Raw genomic sequence first — 18,950 nt, 5'->3', positions numbered from 1 at the left:
CATGTAGCCTATATATTTCTATATAGTAGCTATAGTAACAAACAAAACATGATACTTACTCTACTGTTAGGGTGCCATTGGGTCCTTCTGGCCTCGGCAGCGCTTCCAGTTTATTCATGGCAAACTGAAAAACACCTCTAAAATGCTGCGACTCAGTAATGGTGTAAACCATTATGTTCAGTAATGCAGCTAGGACAAGGAGTGTTCTCACTGGCTGCCTCGCTAATTGTTTCCAAAGGTGGGATTGCTATGGTCCAATTGTGGCAGCACTGGCTCTCTGTCTCTGTTGGCATTGTTTGGCATTTACTACATGTGCACCACCATGTCTCCATAGATCTCTGCCTCCCCGAGACTTGTGATTGCACCGCTGCTGCATCCTCCTCCATCTCCCTCAGTTTCTCATTGGTGTATTCGGGCTAAAACAGGTAGGGTTGGGCGAAAAGCTCCATCTCTTCTTCTCTTCTAAAATCAAAATCCTCTGACATCGTGTTTGAAATTGTTTTGGATAGTTTTGGTTTGTGAACGGTGCTTGGTCTGTGGTCTGTGCAAGTTTCTCTTGTAAACAATGACGTGCTTCATGCCTCCTCCTCCACGCGTGACCTTACCAACGAGCTTACGTCATCCCTCTCATGAGTGCACGTCACAGAGATGTGTGGAAGCAAACATTTGTAGTTAAAAAGTATATAAGTAATGTTTTGTTTCTAAAAATAATCAATCGTTTGGATTCAGAAAAATTTTATTTGTCAACTGGATGTCACGTTTTGTTCTTGTTTTCATGTCTTTTATTTTCAAGTTTAGTTCCTGTTCAGGTCATGTGGTTTCATGTCATGTGATTTCCTGTTTCCTCATGTGTTCCTGGTCATCATTCTCGCACTCCTTCTGCACAGCGTCAAACACCTCTGCTTTTTTGAAAAAAGGCCCATGAGAATTTGCATGCCACTCCCCTGGACATACGGGTATAAAAGGAGCTGGTATGCAACCACTCATTCAGGTTTTGTGCTGAGGAGCCGAGACAAGGTCCCGGCCATTTCAGCGGGTAGTTCAACGTTGTGGCAAGAGGGACACAAAATCTGGTTCCCTCCATCAGGGAACGGACGTTACGAAAGTAAACACGACATTGCCTATCTGTCACTCACTCGACGTTGTGTCGATGTAGTGACACTAGGGGTCCCTATACAAAACGCCACAACTAGCTGAACTGTGTTACTTGAAGTGGCGGTGTGTGACGGGCAGACTGCTGCGTGCCTCGTAGCTAGCACACCAGGCCGTCACGTAACATCCCCCAACGTTCTTTATGAGCATCCAACAGTCCTTCAGGAACAAGTCGACTGCTCAACAAATAGGGACAGGCTGGCCCAGCCGAGGCCTCTTTTCTCCCCAAAAAGAGTGGAATTTGTTAACTGACTGGGAGCCCTAAGTGTCTACGTCGGGGGGGGGGGTGTCACTCCCAAGGGGAAGACACCGTAGAGACCACGCCCCACCCAAAAAAGGGGGGAGTACTTCAAGTGGAAATACATCACATGGTCTTACCGAGTCTTGTCGGAAGTATGTCATGTGGAGAGTCGCATGGTAGGTCCTACCCAAGGGGGGAGGAGTTTCTACAAGCATGGCGACCGGAGCAGAGGGCCCTCTGCTTAAGGAAGATGTAGTTTACCAAGAGGGAAACGATTTTACGGAAGATAAAACACATGGGGTTACCTATGGGGAACCACCGCATGCGGAGCACCTACCTCAGTACAGGGCCTTACCAGTGCACTTACTGATCCAGCAGCGAGTTTCTCCGCAAACTTGACTGCCACAGGGCTAAGGAGGAAGTCATCCAGGGATCACAGTCTGTGAACACTATTGGGAGTCAAGAGCGCACGTCTTCCCCTCAAGGGAGGGGAAAGGCACTATGCGCAAGCGGTACACCCGGCCAGCTGTCCCAGAACTTACCTGCTTGTACCTGCTACTACACGGGACGAAGCCGACTCAACCCTGATATTGTAGAACCTCGCAAAGGTGTTGGGTGTTGCCCAGCCTGCTGCTCTGCAGATGTCTACCAAATAGGCGCCACTGGCCAGGGCCCAGAAGGCCGCCACACTCCTGGTAGAGTGGGATCGTAACCCCGCAGGGGGTGGCATGTCCTGAGCTTGATATGCCATAGTGATGGCGTCAATGACCCAGTGGGTGATCCTCTGTTTGGAGAGAGTGCTTCCTTTCCACTGTCCACCAAAGCAGGCAAAGAGCTGCTCAGAGCTTCTAAAGCTCTGTGTGTGATCCAAATAGATGCGCAAAGCTCGCACCAGACACAGCAACGCCAAGGCTGGGTCTGCCTCCTCCTGGGGCAGTGCTTGCAGGTTCACCACCTGCTCCCTGAAAGGGGTCGTGGGAACCTTGGGCACATAGCCCTTGTAAATGAAACGTTTGTAATCCAATGATTCAGGCAAAAGTAGAGAAGAGTGTCTGTAAAATAAAATTATAGATTGATTTTACCTGTGTGAAGTGTTTGTCGTGACGGGAGGAGGGAAAGTCATGTTATAGTGTAGAGATGAGTGGAAGTTTGTAGCAGCGCTTGCTTTGTGTTATCGGGGCTGCGCTGCGAAGCGAGCACGAATGCTGAGAGGAGGCGAGGCGAGTTTGCGGAATGATAATGAATGAGTTGGGATCGTTTGACACGGGATGTGGAAAGCGATGGATTCGCCGCACGTCTGCCGCTTTCTCTCATAGAGGAAGCGTTTTGTGCAGTTATGACTAACATAGAGCCTCATGACACCCACTGAGGTGGTACATTTAATTTTGTACTTTATTTTACCTGTATGATTGGCTGTGGATAAAGCAAAAAGATAAAATATTTGTATCTGTTGTGGAGCCTGCCGCGAAAAGCCATGCATGTGAAAGTGGCAGGATTTTGGGTGTATGAGCATCGCTTGCATGCCGCCTGCGCACCGCTAGCAAAACCAACTGCGATTTGTCACTTTCCACATGCCTCTCATTGAAAATGAACTAGACACTCGCGCTTGCCGCGTCCTGTGTGAAACGGCCTTAATTCGGCTCGTGTCTGTTCGGACAGAAGCTGTGTATAACTGCAGTGTGCTGTGGAATGGACAGAGCGAGTGCTGCATGGCAGCAACCTCGCACTGAAATGTCTGCGTTGGTTTGAAAAGAAGTTGTAATTAGAGTATAGGTTGATTGGAAGGAGTTCACTGTTGCATGATTTCCCCTGTGTTCCGAATGGAATAAATCGCACTCCGAAGGGCACTTTGAAGGGAGAACAATCGTGATTTTTATGTTAGAAGATGACGAAAAGAATCACTGAATGGATCACGCCCTAAACGAGCTGCACGTTGAGGTAAAGAGGCTGACAGGAATCACCTGTGCGGGAGAACTAGATTGAAATGCTGCAGCCAGTTTGCGGAAGCAGCTTCACGTAGTCGGCCGCTCCAGGTGGTAAATTTAGATAGGAGAACATATGAGCAGTCGTAGGGAGCTGTTTCACATGTATACAGTGCCGAAGCAGCCAGTTTGCAGAAGCAACTTCACGCCATAAACTGCTTTGACGAATGGAGCATAGAAAGAAAGACTTATAACACTTAATGTGGTAGCAGTCAGTACTGCAAAAACAAATGAGCTGCTGTGGCAGCTTCTGTTGAATAAAGAGATGGTTTAGATGGAAGAGCTGTTCTGATGAAGGTGAATGCTTTGCAGCGAAGTTGCGTCCGATGATCCGAGTCACTGCCTGGGTCTATTCGTGGGCAATGGGCGAGGCAGAATGCCGGAAGACTTGATGCCATGTAGAGGTAAGTGGCAGTTTATATACATTCACTCAGGCGATGGGATTGGTCGGATTAAATTACCTTGCTCCTCCCGAACCTTGTTTATAAAACTCCATATAACAGGGCTCAAAACTAACTATTTGTCACACCTTTCAAAGGTAGGTGAATTGAGAAATTTACCAGCAAGAAATATTTCTTGAAAGTATATTTTGCATTATTTTTTATATATACAAATATATTTTGCTCCCATAACAGTTTAATTATTTAGCTTTATTTTTTATATTGCTGTTTTATGAATCATTTATTCTTTCAGCACAGGTCATTGTGTCACACGCTGCATGTTATACAAGCTAGATTTGTGATTCTGCACCGGTTTAGCCTTGCGTTTTTATACGTTTTCATTGCCCGTTGGGCCTGCAGTCGTTTTCAAGGTTTTCTTTCAGCCCATTTTCAAGGCCAGGCCCCAGTGCTGCTGTACACCCTGCACTGCCTATATTTACGCCACTGTGCCAGTTTCTAACACTCCTCACCATCATTTAATCATTATTTGATGAAGCACTGCTGCCATGAATAATAGAAAATTTACACAAACATCTCTTTTAAATTCAGTTCCCGCCTGTTTAACTTTTTGTCATATGCGACAGGCAAATAGAACAGAGTTTTGTGAATAAAGTGCAATCTATAATGAGCCTAATATACATTGAAAGCATGTTTGTGTGGAAAGCAATGCTATTTCAGCTCTGATTGAGCCTACTAAACTAGATTAAGGGTGGTTGTGAATAAGACTCAGATTTTTGTGCAAAAATGGCACAAATTTTGGGGGAATTTGCTCGTTAATTTTGCAGTTCCTAATGCAGTAACCAAATGACTGATAGCAGTTTCAGTTTACTCACCAAAGCCAATTTGCTGCTTATAGAGTGTTATTTTTGAACCCTGAAAGACATTGTCCATGTGAAGTTCATTTTATTGACATCAGGCATTTTAATATTTCTTGCCTTGAACAAATATTGCTAACACCCAAGCAGTCATAAAGCCAACAGATGTACCTCTGCTCACACACACACACACACACACACACACAGGTTTTGGAGTGGTGATTACCTGTAGCTTACAGTAACATGGTGTAAATGAGTTTAGCCTCAGCAGCAGAGCTGTTTCTAACACTCCTCTCCATCATTTAATGGGCTGGCCATTTGTCCACTAAGAAATTCTGCACTAGACTCAGTCCGGAGGTGTCATTACCCCGCACTCATGCTGGGCACAGATGGTACCAGTGCTGGATGGTTTAATGTCCACCTGTCTGATGCCTGTGCAGAGATCTGCCTCACTGGCCTCTCTTGATCTCAGCAACCCAGTAAACACACACATACTTGTGCTGCCGTGGGATGTAAAGCATTAAATCCCAGTGAAAGACACTTTGCGGTAGGTAAACCTATTATTACTCTCCATTAGACTCACCTTAAGTCATTACAGTCAAAAGCAATGAGATACAGTGCAAGGAAATACACCATTCATACACCATTCTGTGTCGCAACGTTTTTGGTTTGAGCCAGTACCTTGCCCATAAAACAGATATACAGAGGCTCTGTTTATTGTTGTCAGATATATGTGCTCTGTAAATGTGCTCTGATTTATCTCTTAGCTACTGCGAGATAAAAATATATATTTTTTAAAAACATGTATGGGCATGGAGGGACAATCATTTTGATGAAAATACTAAAATGTAGTAACACATTAAACAAATACTAAATGCTTTCGTGAACTTTGTGGCAATCAATTCCAAAGTTCCACAAATATTTATTAAGCAGATTACATGTGATCTAGAACTAATTACTAATGACATGACTTCTACGGTAGGAAATGGAGTTACACAAGTGCTTTTTAACACATGTAAATGTAAACAAAATATTAAGGTTCCTATGGTCATGTAAAACTTAAAAATATCAAGGAATTTTAAAATAGTTTTTTTACAGGCCTGGAAAAAGTAAGAAAAATAGTTTGAGGTCATGGAACGTCACAGAATTTTCTATGGTAAATATATTTTTTTCTAATTTTGTGTGTCAATAATTTTTCTTTTATAACTGCAGTCTGTCTGTTGAGGCTTTTATTGGAGACGTTTGCACACTATAACAGGCAGGAACCCTGCCCCTAATATCAGAGACCAATTGGTTGAAAATAAGGTTTTCTAATATAGTTAACCCATTAAATTCTTCTGATGTACAAGTAGACAAAACAGCATGATGTCCTACGTGTGTAAATGACATTAAGTGCTTTGGCAGGTGGTATGCTGTTTGAGTTGAATTATAAAGTGGCAAACACCTAGGCAGTTTAAGCTAGTAAGTTTGAGGCTATACTCTAATACAGTCTTCTTCTGTTCACAAATGTTTCTGGTTGAAAAGAAGTTGAAAAAATAGCTCCAGCAGTTAAATATTTTGTCAGGCTTTCAAGGTAATTTTTAATAGCTTTTTAATAGGTACTTTTTAAATATGTTTGTTAATGTGGTAGAGCACCGCAAGTTTTCATATTATGTGTTAGCTCGTTTTTTGAACAGTCAAAAACCAAGACAAAAAAAATACATCTGAGGGTTTGCTGGGCCAGTACTGGATCAATGAACTATAGCATGGATTTAAAAGCTTTCAGTATAGGCTCATAGGATATAGCCATAAAGAGGCCATTCCTCATGACAAGCCATTCCCATCTTCATTGAAATTCATGTTCTGCAATAATGACTAGAATTGAATGGCTGCAAGACAACTGCATGATGAAAGAACACCACGGGGAGCAATGATTCACACTAACTGAATGAGTGTGTGAATCTTACCCAGCCAGGCTCTGACAATGGCCCTAGAAAACCGTATATGAGGAAAGTAGGAAATTGTAAAATAGTCAATAAGACATTTAAAGCAGTTAGCAGAGGTTAAATATAGAGTCCTGAGAGATTTTTCATTGTGTATTGTGGTTTCGGGTTCTCCTGTGAGTACAGATATTTCATCGAGTCAGTCTATGGTGAGTATAGGGGTAATGGGTACAGAGTGAGCTGTCAAGAAGAGCAGTAAGTATTTTTTTTTTTTTTTTTTATCCTATCAGCAGGATGTTGGGGTGGATGTTTTAATGGGAGATTAGAACTAAGCATAAGTTTGCCAAACGTGTTCAACAAATGAATGCCTACTGCTCAAACATGACAGCACAGTGTCGGCAATCATGTCCACTGCCTGCTTAAGGGGCGTTCACACTAGGCTTGAATATTGCTAGACACCACAATGAACAAGGATATGATGTCACGGGAGAGGGCTTCTGGTTTTAATAAATAATAAATCACAAATAACAAATAATATTATGTTTAAAATGTACCGTCTGCACACTTTCCTGCAGCTTTAAAATATTTTTTTTAATGAAGCCAAGAGGTCACCAGCTAGTTTTCCATCCAACTACTTTATGAGCATTTTGAAATTGCGTATAAGAAATCCAGAATGGAAATGCTTGATTAGCAAATAAACTCTCAAAAATTTTATTGTGCCTGACAGAGGTGAATTTTCTAGAGTTTTGCATTAGTTAAAATGTACATTAAGGTGATGGAAACAGTTTATTCACAAAACGATGACGTGTTTTGACCTATGGGTGTGTTATGAGTGTGCGATAGCTTGATTTGACTGGCCCAACAAAAGGCCTGACCTTGGCACATAATCCTTCAAACATACCCTTTGTCATACGGAAGTGTTTAACCCACAGCTGGTCATTAAAGTGGGTTCTCACTATCCGTCAGAACAGTTTTGAGAGTGGGCGCTCCCAGGTAGGCGGAGGCTTGCGGCATATGGGCATCGCAGGTATTTCAGCCCTCATTATTCTGCAGCATCTCCTGGCAGCATTTAATAAAACCAGATACAATTGTTCCAATCCTGCAAATAAAACTCTCCCCAAAGCAAGGAGGTCATTCGGCATGCTCCATGGCGACAAGGCGTCTCCCTCAAGTGAGTTTGATTCATGCACTGAATTTGTGCTACAGACATTTGGGACTTCCGCTAGAATGAACGCTGCCTTTTGTCTGCTGCTGCTCTCCAGGTTCTTTTCAATGTTTTAGATGCTTTTGTTTTAGTTAATTTTTGTAAGAGTGACCTCAGGAAATCGAGTTTTATACTTCTCTTTTATGGACAATCTTATGTCCACCACAAAACACAGATGTCGATGATGTGGTGTCCACTGTTTTTAGAAAAATTTTTAAATGCAGGACACTGCCTATGGTCATGTATTCCATTTTTGAGTTCCAACTATTAAAGATTGACATCTTGGGTCCTGCTTTCTGTGCACTTGTGTACAGACCTCCCAGATTTAATAAGGACTTCAACAATTTTCAGAATTTCTCTCTGGACTGGTGTCTCATGGTGACAGACTCCTGATTCTTGGGGATTTTAATATTCATGTATGCTGTCCATAAAAACCTCTGGTAAATGAATTTAACTCCCTCACTGAGTCTTTACATTTTGTACAACATGTCACTGGTCCTACTCACAATATGGGTCATACATTAGATCTTGTCTTATGGTCTTTCTGTATCCAATTTAGAGGTCTTAGATATTGGCTTTTCTGACAATTATTCAATAATGTTTGAGTCTGTCTCTACTTGTCCTCTGCCTACTTTTTCTCAGCCCTTACGTCCTCCCAGTCCATTCACTCGTCTACTGCCAATCTTTTTTCAGAATTGTATCTAACTCATTTCACAGATGATGTCTTAGCTGGACTCGACACTGAATCATTGGTTGAAACTTTTAATAAATCTTGTGCTTTTACACTTAATAATGTCTCTCCGCTTAAGCCAAGGAGAGTTGAGGGTGTTTCACAGCCTTGGCTAAATGACGTCACCCGCACTCTCAGACAAGAGTGCAGAAAAGCTGAGCGCAACTGGAAAAGAGACAAGCTTCAGGTCTCTTATGACATTTTAAAGGAGTGTTTAACTAACTATCAGAGAACTGTAAAGGAAGCGAAAGCTAAGTTTTTCTCAACATTAATCTCTAATAACGGAAATCGACCAAAAGTATTGTTCAAAAAAATTTATTCTGTTTTAAACCCAACTAAAAATGCTTTTCTGGACACCACCCAAGAGACCTGTGAAAAATATTTTACTCACAAAATTGAGCAGATTAAAGGTGCGATTGTACCTGCACAATTTGATCAAACACTAACTCCTTCCCCGTCCAGCTCCCTGATTCACTTTGAACCAGTTACATCAGCACAGTTAGCAGATGTAGTCTCCAAGATGAAGTGTTTCAGTTACAAGCTGGATATTCTTTTCCACGCCTTCTTAAAGAAGTCTTCGTGACCATCAGTTCCAGTGTTACAGCTATAATTAACAGCTCATTAGCAAGTGGAGTTGTTCCAAGTAGTTTTAAACGTGCAATTCTACATTCTTTGTTTAAAAAAAAAAATTTTTTGGATCCGGCAATACACAACAATTACAGACCAATCTCCAAACTGCCTTTTTATTTCCAATATTTTGGAGAGAGTTGTTTATTAGCAGCTCTACTCCTATTTAAATACATTTAACATTTTAGATACATTTCAGTCTGGTTTCAGACCCTTGCACAGCACTGAATCTGCATTGTTGAAGGTCACTAATGATATTTTACTCTCCATGGATTCAGGTTCACCTGTCATCTTAGTTTTATTAGATCTCAGTGCCGCGTTCGACACTATCGACCATAATATTCTTCTCAATTATCTAGAATGTATGGTTGGCATCAAGGGAATGGCCCTCCAGTGGTTTTCATCCTATCTAAAAGAAAGGATGTTCTCTGTAAATTTAGGTAATTTTTCTTCTGTGTCAGCTCATTTACAGTGTGGTGTCCCTCAAGGGTCGATCTTAGGACCCTTGTTATTTTCCCTGTATATGCTTCCTCTGAGCTCTATTTTTCAGAAGTACAGCATATCTTATCACTGTTATGCTGACGATTCCTAATTTTACTTCCCAGTGGTGTAGACAAGAATTGTTCATCTGAGAACGCCCTAAATTTCTTCAAAGATATTAAACATTGGCTGGCAAACAATTTCTTACAATTAAATTAAAGCAAAACCAAAGTTCTGATTTTAGGTTCCTCCATGTCCTACTTACCTGGCCTTGTTGCCCAGTTAGGTCCTCTGTCGTCGAATGTACAAGATCATGTGTCTTGGAGTGATTTTAGATTTTACTTTTCAATAAGCAGATCAGTGCTGTCGTCAAGAATAGCTTTTTCCACCTAAGATCTATTGCTAAAATAAAACATTTTCTTTCCCATAAAGACTTGGAAATAGTGATCCACTCACTTATCACATCAAGGTTAGACTGCTGTAACTCATTGTACATTGGTCTGCCCCAAACAGCGTTATTCCGCTTACAGCTAGTTCAAAACGTGGCAGCTAGGCTTTTAACAAGCTCAAGAAAGAGGGATCACTTTTCCCAAGTTTTAGCATCTCTACACTGGCTTCCTGTGAAATTTAGGATCGATTTTAAAATTCAGATTTTTGTCTACAAGGTACTATCTGGTCTCGCGCCCCAATATCTCAGTGACCTTCTACACCCTTACTCCCCCAACAGAGCGCTCAGGTCTTCTGATCAACTTTTATTGAGTGTTCCTCGTTGCTGCTATAGATCTAAGGGTGACCGTACCTTTTCTGTGTTAGGTCCTAATCTATGGAATAGTCTCCCTTTCCATGTGAGGTCAGCTTCATCATTAGCCATTTTTAAATCTTCTTTAAAAACATATTTAAAGATCTGTATCTTTTGAATAGATCATTGAATAGTTTGAAATGGATAAATACATGATGTTGTGTTTAAATATTTTTATTTCTTTTATTATGTTTTATATTTAACTTTAAATCAATCTGTTTTTATATCACTGTAAGGGAGTTCAGTGGAAAGGAGGAGACGAGAACCGGCTTAAGAATATAAATAATAGTTTAATAATAAACTTAACCAAAAACACACATCCATAAACACACAGTACAGCTGCCTGTAATTCTCTCTCTCTCGAACTGTCGTCCCCGCCCGCCTTTATCCCTCGTGTGCCCCATCAGGCTGATTGGGGACCGGGCGTGTGTCATTCCAGCCCGGCCCCGCCCTCCTCGGCTCTACAATCACTCTGTAATTTTGTTTGTTTGATCTGTAAAGCACTTTGGGTCTACTTCTGTTGTTTTTAAATGTGCTCTATATATAAACGTTGACTTGACTCAAGATAATGCGCAGGATGTAGTGGATTGGAAGGCTCAACGATTCGTATTTTCTTTAGTCGAATTTTTAGAAATGCACTTAAAAAATGTGAAACATTTAGATGGAAACCCAGCTAGTCTGTGATGTTTTTATCTTCTTTTGGTCACACATTTTCTCCTCATCCATATTCACAGTTCAGAGTTCATCATACTGAACTTTTGTATGCAGCGGAATGTGAAATTTCTTTGCATGAGCTTGCGTTTCCGGTCTCTCACGTTCGGATGCGTTTGAATGGGAATGAATGGTGTGCGAAGTGTAGTGTGACTGCACCTTTAGGTCTGTTTGTTTTTCTATTGCTCACTCTTGCATAACCCTGAAGCCTGAACCCTGTGTTTGAAAAAATAAAAAAAAACTTTAGTGCAAAGAGATTGAGAGAGGGGAAACTTTTATCTCCTCTAACTTTCTCTCTAATACTTGTGCCATCCAAAATTTGCATTGTCTCACAATTTTTCGCTTATGTTTATGAAAATTAATGTACCATATAAAATTGTTAGTTCTTAGAATGAAAGCTTAGAATGGTATATCAGAACTGCAAAATATCAGTATAAATTTAACTGAACCTAACCCAGACCCCAACCTAAAATTATCAATAAACGTTCTTTGGGGCAACAGCAAAATGTGTCTTGCTTTCTCAGGGAAGCTGGCTATTGTAAACACATCAAAGCACATGTTTTTTTTTTATTTTCTTATAAAACAATATACCATTCAAAATTTCTACAAAAGTTTATGGCACCAGGAACTTGCTTTATACGTACATCCACTAAAATTCGCCAGTTGGTTAAAAGTAGTTTTTTTGTGTGTGTGTGTGTGTGTGACCTAAGTGTCTAAATAATTATTGGGGCCACTGTATATTTGGAAAGCCATGGTATATATGAAGAAAAAAATAAACATTAAGAAAATAGATATGTACAATGAGTTTTCTTCTTACCCTCTTCTTGTTTGTACACTTTCGTTCCAGTCAGCATGGTGCACCCTCTTCTGGATGCCCTCGCATGAGCTCTGGTGTAATTGTAGTGATGTGAGAGTGGGCGGGTGGACAGCTGTCAGGGGAAGATAAAGAGGGTTTCCTCTGGTGTTGGGGAAAGGGGAGCATCTGATGGAGGGCCTTTCTGCAGCAACCCCACTGGCTGAATTACCTGGCCACTTTATAATTGTGTGAGATGTGCGCTTCCAACAGCTCAGTCATTACTCAAACAGCCCTGTCTGGCCCAGCAAGGGAGCTGCCTGCCTTCTTTTCTCCTATCCCCTCCTTCTTTCCCTTTTCCTTTCCTCCACTTCAGTCCACCTCTGTTCCCTTGTTTTTCCCTTTCTTGGGGTTGGTGTGTAGCTGTGAGCTTAGCCCACTCTGAGAGGGGGAAACCATTACCACTCATCAATCCCCCCTGAATCACCCCTCCTCTCCTCAGGGTGCTCTCCATTGTTATGGAAACCCACTAGTAGCTTTTTACGCAATCTGATCTTTTCTTATTTTATCCTCTTTTTGTCACAGTGGGGTCCACTTTACTGCAGTGCATGTCACATAGCCCCACATATCATGTAAAGTGAGTTTGTGTGTGTGTTGAAGTACAGGGAGCATTGTAATGGCTGTGATGACTTCATAATTGCTCTGTCTCAAGGCCCTTAATTATCTAGCCCAGAGAACGAGTCTTACCAACTCAGTCATAACAGTACCATATGCGTCCACATTTTCCTCCCAAACCAAACCACGGCAGCCTTTCTCTGCTCCACTTAAAGGCCTTTGTATACATCCAGCCAGCGTAAAAGGCTTGTCATTTAGATACGATAATCAACATGCTTCAAGGGCAGTTTTCAACGTGGAGAAAAAAAAAAAAAAGAAAGAATACATGGTAATTACATGGAAAGTCTGGCAGTGTGAGACTGTGGAAGAGCCTATAATTTTCTCTTTAGAGGCTTTTTACAAGGGCTATTTGCTCTAATGCTGTTTTAACTGATGACTCTGAAAGTTAATCTAATTAAGGAGCAGAGGTTTCAGATCTGTGATTTTGATCAGTTTGGATTGCTTTTTTACCCTCATGGGTATAATGATATTCAATAACAAATTACTGGTTGTATACATTAATATTTGTTTACACAATAAATGACATAAACTAACTAATGAACAATACTTATACAACAGCATTTATTAATCTTGGTTAATGTTAATTTTTACATATATTAACAAATTTTTAAGTAACAATCTGACGCAGGTCTCCTGGACGAACTAAAGCACAGTAGGTGAATGAAGCCGGAGTTTATACTACGCCCAATGTTTTTTTAAAATTAGTTAATTTAGAGTGATGTCACACTGTTTAAAGTACTGTTTCAGCCACAAGTAAAGCCAATAATGTAGGTTATTCTCTCTGTGGACCGCCACTTTTAGTTATGTGTCGCTTCTTTGCTTTACTAAACTCTGTATAAACAAGAAGTTTATACAGAGTAACTTACATTTTAGACACAATATGAGCAGTTATTTTGTTTATTTTTGTTCCACCAGTGAACGTTGTTTCAAAAGAGGCCAAATTCAGGATCCACTGATGTAGGCATGCAATGCAGACAAGCATGGACAAGCAGAGAGAAACAAACAGTGAACCTTCCCAATGCTGTTAAGCGAAATATCAGCACTCTTGGAACGTCGCTTGTCTAATTAAATTAGATACTGGAACTAATGTTGCAATAAAATAAATAAATACCTAACATATTATTGTTTGTGAAATCACTGTTTCCTGCGTTTATAAAATCCAAGACTTGTTTGTCTCTCCCTTCTTCTGTATGCCATGTACACACTGTGTGTTCTTCTCTCTCAGTGTTGAACTCATAAATATGTACTTGTCACTGATTTGTTTGTATCTCTGGTACGCATCACTGAATAGTGTATTTCTCTGATGCATGTCACTGATATGCGTGTACCTCAGATGCTGCCGACCAAACTGAAATATGTGAGCCTTTATTATATGTCAAAGTTATGGGAGTATCTTGGTTATGTGCCACTGTAATATTTGTGCTGCTTATACTGTATGTGCCACTGATATATACTTGTGTGTGTTTCTGTATTCACAGAAGGAGGAAAGTGTGAGGTCATCGCTGCACACAGATGCTGCAATAAGAACCGCATTGAGGAGCGCTCCCAAACAGTCAAGTGCTCGTGTTTACCAGGAAAAGTGGCCGGCACGACACGGAACAAACCCTCCTGTGTAGACGGTAGGAATCCAGATTTGACTTACACATGGTTAACAGTGTCATCACAACATATCTATCACCTTTTGTGTCACTGATGAGTGAAATTATGTTTAGGTAATTATTTTATGATTGGCTGTAAAATTTGTGTGTACAAAAAAATAAAAGCTTAATTTAATTGATTTTTAACAAATTTATGTTCGTACACGTCAGGCAGAAATTTTGTGTGTGAAACTTTTCTGCATGCATAAGTAAAAACACATTATGTAGGCTACGCAATTAATAGTGAATGAGACCCATTGTTTCAGATTGCCTTTTCTCACACCAGTGATACAAGCTGTGTTTAAATCAAATGTGGGTTTTTCTTAGAGAACCTATGGCAGGTGTAAATAGGGCTCTGACAGAATTCCATTATGAGCCAGCCAACTATGCAAAATCAAATGCCCATTTTACATTTGGACAAGCATAATTTGGCATAACAGACTTTCAAAGCATTCCTCAGATGACATTTTGCTTCAGCTGTCACCTTGATGTGATTTTAGAGGATTTATTCAAATTTGATGCAAATGCCAAGGGGACAACATGACCTCTCTGGTAAATCTAGATAACCCTCTGCGAACACTGAAATAAATATTTACCAAAAATATCTGTAAATATACTTCATATTTATTTGAGTCATGATTAGAGTTTAATCTTTAAACCTGAGGCTCAAAATGTTCAACATTTCAAAATGGATGCAACATTTAAGACACATTTTTGAAATGAGGAAGCAGAGTTTTTTTTATTTTTATTATTTATTTATTTATTTATTTATTTATTTTAATCTAAATGTATTTTTCAGTTTAATTTGACAATTACATAGTTTTTAGATTAAATCCATTCATTAATATGATACACTGCATCACAATATGTAAAACACATAGGCCTATAATATGCATAATCCTGTGTGGTTCTCACTGATAAAAATGTTACATAATTGCACATTTAACAACATATTTTACAAAATACTACAAAAATGGATGCTTTCATGGATGTAACATATATTTTCCCAAATAATGGTGGAATTTGAATATGTAGCCTAAATGTCTAAATGTCTAAATATACAGTATGAACTGTAGTTTTATATGTTCATAGCCATATACTGTATCTGATTTTTTTTTTTTATGGGATGGAATATGAAATACATTTTGGGCTCTATTTTTGTGACTGTGCAAAGCGCTACGCACAACGACTGTGCTAAGTCTTGTACAATTTTCATGAGAGCGCTAATTCTAAGAGAAATGTTCATGCCAGTGCAAGTGGGTGTGGGTGGGAGTGTTTCCACTGTCTGTGGGTGTATGCACGCCAACTGTGGGTGTATTGTATGTTAATGAAGTGCCACAAAGCACGATTTGCTATTTTCCTGAGAAATAGGTAATTGCGCTAAGATGTTTGAGAAGCAGATTTAATCTCAGTGCAAAGTCAATACTTTGGAGATTCCACCAGCAGGTTGTAATAAAGTCCATGTCCAAACTCTGAAAATATAGTGAAACTATTATAATATTTTTCAATAAATTCATTTTCATTTTTAAAGCAAAATCGACCAGTAGAAGTGAAGTGTGTGCAAAATCCACAAACTAAAGGCTAATTTAAATTTACTGGGTGAACAGGCTTTGCTTAGTTCGCCTACAAATGATGACAAAATGCAGTGAAGTTTTTGTTCTGCCAGTGTGTTCGTTTGGTGATATTGCTCCTGTTCACACACATCTCTGAAATTCTTGACGTAGGAGAACTCAGCTGGTCGAAGAGCATTGATGATTGATTAAAACTAATCGTGGGTGTGATTTGGACATGACATTTTTTTTATTTACAATCGTGCATGCTAGCTGAGGAGTTGTTACCTATGTTATTGTGGTTAAAATGAATAACTTTGAAGCCCGTCTCTCAGAGATTGTGCAGAAGTATACTTTTGTACATAATTTGCAACACAAACTCTACAAAGACAGTGCAGCCACTACAAATGAGTAGAGAGAGATTGGAGTTTTTAAAAGTGGAAGGGGCCATGACAAGTTTAGTAAAGCAAAGAACGACACAGCACTAAAAGCAGTGGTCCACGGAGAGAAAAACCTACATTATTGGCTTTACTTGTGGCTGGAACAGTACTTTAAACACCATGACATCACCCTAAACTAACTCATTTTAAAACAACATTGGGCGTAGTATAAACTCCGGCTTCGTTCACCTACTGAGCTTTAGTTCGGAGAAAAAAGTTTGACTTCTTCCATTGTATGAATAATGTTTAACCTGGAAGGCCAGTACAATCACTGTTAATACTAGTCATGATTTGTGTGTCAGAAGATCAAAATTATTAATAATACTTATTATCTATTATTTAACATAGCCTACATCCAAGTCCCCAAATATACTGTATATAAGGAATTTGTCACTGTCATAGAAATATGCCTGACATTCGTTTGACTTATCACATAAAGTTGTGCTTAGCACTCTTAAAATAGGGTCCTCCATTTTACACTGTTTATAAGCATGCTATAAAATGTATGTGTATGAGTAAAATTAAAGACTTAAAGACACATTCATGTGTGTCGCTTTGGATAAAAGCGTCTGCCAAATGAATAAATGTAAATGTAAATGTAAAAAGACTCATAAAGTTTATGCGTTTTATAATAATTGTTTTTTACATTACTTCAAAATGTATACCTACAATAGTACAGCAACAAGCATGTTTCATGTATCTTTTACCTGTTCTCTGATTTTAATTGTTTAATTTTTTATGGTCTCCTTATTTTTGTATCAGTAATCTGTTCTGTAATTATGGCATGCCGGCACGGAGCTGTACCTTTTAGAGCGAGAGCTCACTAAAAACCAGCTTACTGGCACACCATTACATGTTTCAAGTCATTTTAAGTTCATTTTAATTTGGACGTGACTAAAAGTGGAATTGTCTGAGTCGGTTAGTTGTTTACTTAGTAAATAGTCTCTCCACTTCCATCAGCTCGTCCCATTCATAGAGATTTGCGGAGACCCGCTGCGAGCGCGAGTGTATGAGAGGCAGGCATTATCACATTGATTGACAGACAGTGTGAAGAGCGAATCAGTGCTAAGTTGAGGCAGTGTCTCTCCCCACGTGGCATTTCACCTGTAGTTATCCTCTCACATATATCCACGACCACGCTAGAGTTCAGTGAGATCGTAATAAGCTGATTGGAGGCATAAGAGACGCTGCCTCCCTCCGAAACTTTATACACTGGTGTTGCTGTTTGACAGTTACTTTGGAAATTTGACTGTTATGTACATGATTTGAGCTCACATTTCATGATATTTTATTTGTTTTATTTATATACAGTTGATTATGTTTTTTCTCACCCACATTTTTTGAGAAGGCACTGCTTCCCTTGCTTCCATGTAGAAAACATCACTGTACCACATACCATCCAAAGCTACAATACATTAGTATTGCACTTAAGTTCCGACTCCCTTCCACCAGAAGCATACAGAACAGTTAAACTCTGAAAGGTCACTTTATACTTCATCACTTTGTCTTTTCCTCAGAAGTCTTTTTCAGATATTTCACTCTTTTTGCACTTTTTTTTTTGAACATTGTGATTTCACCTACCCAGTTCCACAACAGATCGCACTGAATGCCAAACTCTGGGTGGTACGGTACACTAGCGTCTGTCTCTTTGCTGCATACTGATGTAATCCTTGAAACAGCATAAAGCAAGATTCACACTTTGCGTGTGTCCTGTGGAGAGGGCCACGTCTCACACATCTGCTAGTGTATCGATCAAGCCAGGCAGCTTGTTATATGGGCAGGTGAGATAAAGGATAAAGTTGACAAATCACTGGGCATTCATGTGTGAAGGTTTGACTCCCTGGATGTGGTTGCCATCTACATATGGTTACAAATACGTGTCACCGTGGTATAAATACTCATGCTCTTTGTCTACCGAGAGTAGGATTTTGATTGCCACATTTGAGGGTGTAGTTTGGACCAAGATTGTCATGATACCTTCTTCTTTTCTTATCAGTTGAATAGGTCCGGACCTAGATGCTGATCAGTGAATACAGCATTCCAACTTTGGTAAAATATTTAATAAAGAAATAGCAATGATGCAAAACACCCATTCACCTAGCTACTGTGTCACTGAGGTTTGTGAGTGAAGGTGAGTGTGTGTATGACATCAGCTATTTGTATAAACACACACAATGCAATTATTCATAATTTATATAAACAGCTGCAGGAGTGTTTGTTTGTGCATGTGTGCTGATCTATGAAGCCATACCCTGTTTCTTGTATATCAAGACAATATGAATATACAGTTATGGAGGATGTTTCTGCTACTCATCTGTGCTCTGACTTGGATATATACTCATCTTCTGCTTAATAATAATACTGTCTTTATGAGTAACGACTCTGTCGGCTGAGCGTGATGGAGACCTAAGGGAGGACCTGCAGGAATGGTCTCAAACACACTGCTGCTGTCACACACAAGTGCGCTTATGCACATAGTCACACCCCCCACACACATACAGCAGACACACGTTTTGTCACCAACTTTCTCTCTTTATTACACACACACACACACACACATACACACACACACACACTAACTAGTGTTGCCCTACTAAAATCTGTCAGTGTGTGTGTGCATTGGGTTCAAATCCTTCACACGTGTCAAACAGAGGGGCTAAATATGAGAGCCATCGCCCTCATGTTGCCTGACTTTTTATAAGTCATTTATACAAAGTTATTTATGCATTAGCAAAAAATGTGTGCCCCTGTT

The 18,950-nt window shown here is 39.9% G+C and overlaps 1 protein-coding gene across 3 annotated transcripts in view; it reads left to right on the top strand.

The window, feature by feature from the left end:
- LOC127428075 (chemokine-like protein TAFA-1) overlaps positions 1–18,950 on the top strand; it is a 240,047-nt gene that overhangs the window by 176,283 nt on the left and 44,814 nt on the right. For all 3 annotated transcript variants that reach the window (XR_007895020.1, XR_007895021.1, XM_051676139.1), the window contains one exon: positions 14,050–14,190. Coding sequence is in view for 1 of the 3 variants with exons in the window: in XM_051676139.1 (XP_051532099.1) it covers positions 14,050–14,190 (141 nt within the window). In the remaining 2 variants the exon portion in view is untranslated. The remainder of the gene's footprint in view (positions 1–14,049; positions 14,191–18,950) is intronic.

The sequence above is a fragment of the Myxocyprinus asiaticus genome, chromosome 37 (genome assembly GCF_019703515.2).
Source record: "Myxocyprinus asiaticus isolate MX2 ecotype Aquarium Trade chromosome 37, UBuf_Myxa_2, whole genome shotgun sequence".
NCBI classification, from domain to species: domain Eukaryota; kingdom Metazoa; phylum Chordata; class Actinopteri; order Cypriniformes; family Catostomidae; genus Myxocyprinus; species Myxocyprinus asiaticus.
The sequence above is the reverse complement of the archived record's forward strand: the minus strand, read 5'-3'. Positions and strand labels throughout refer to the sequence as shown.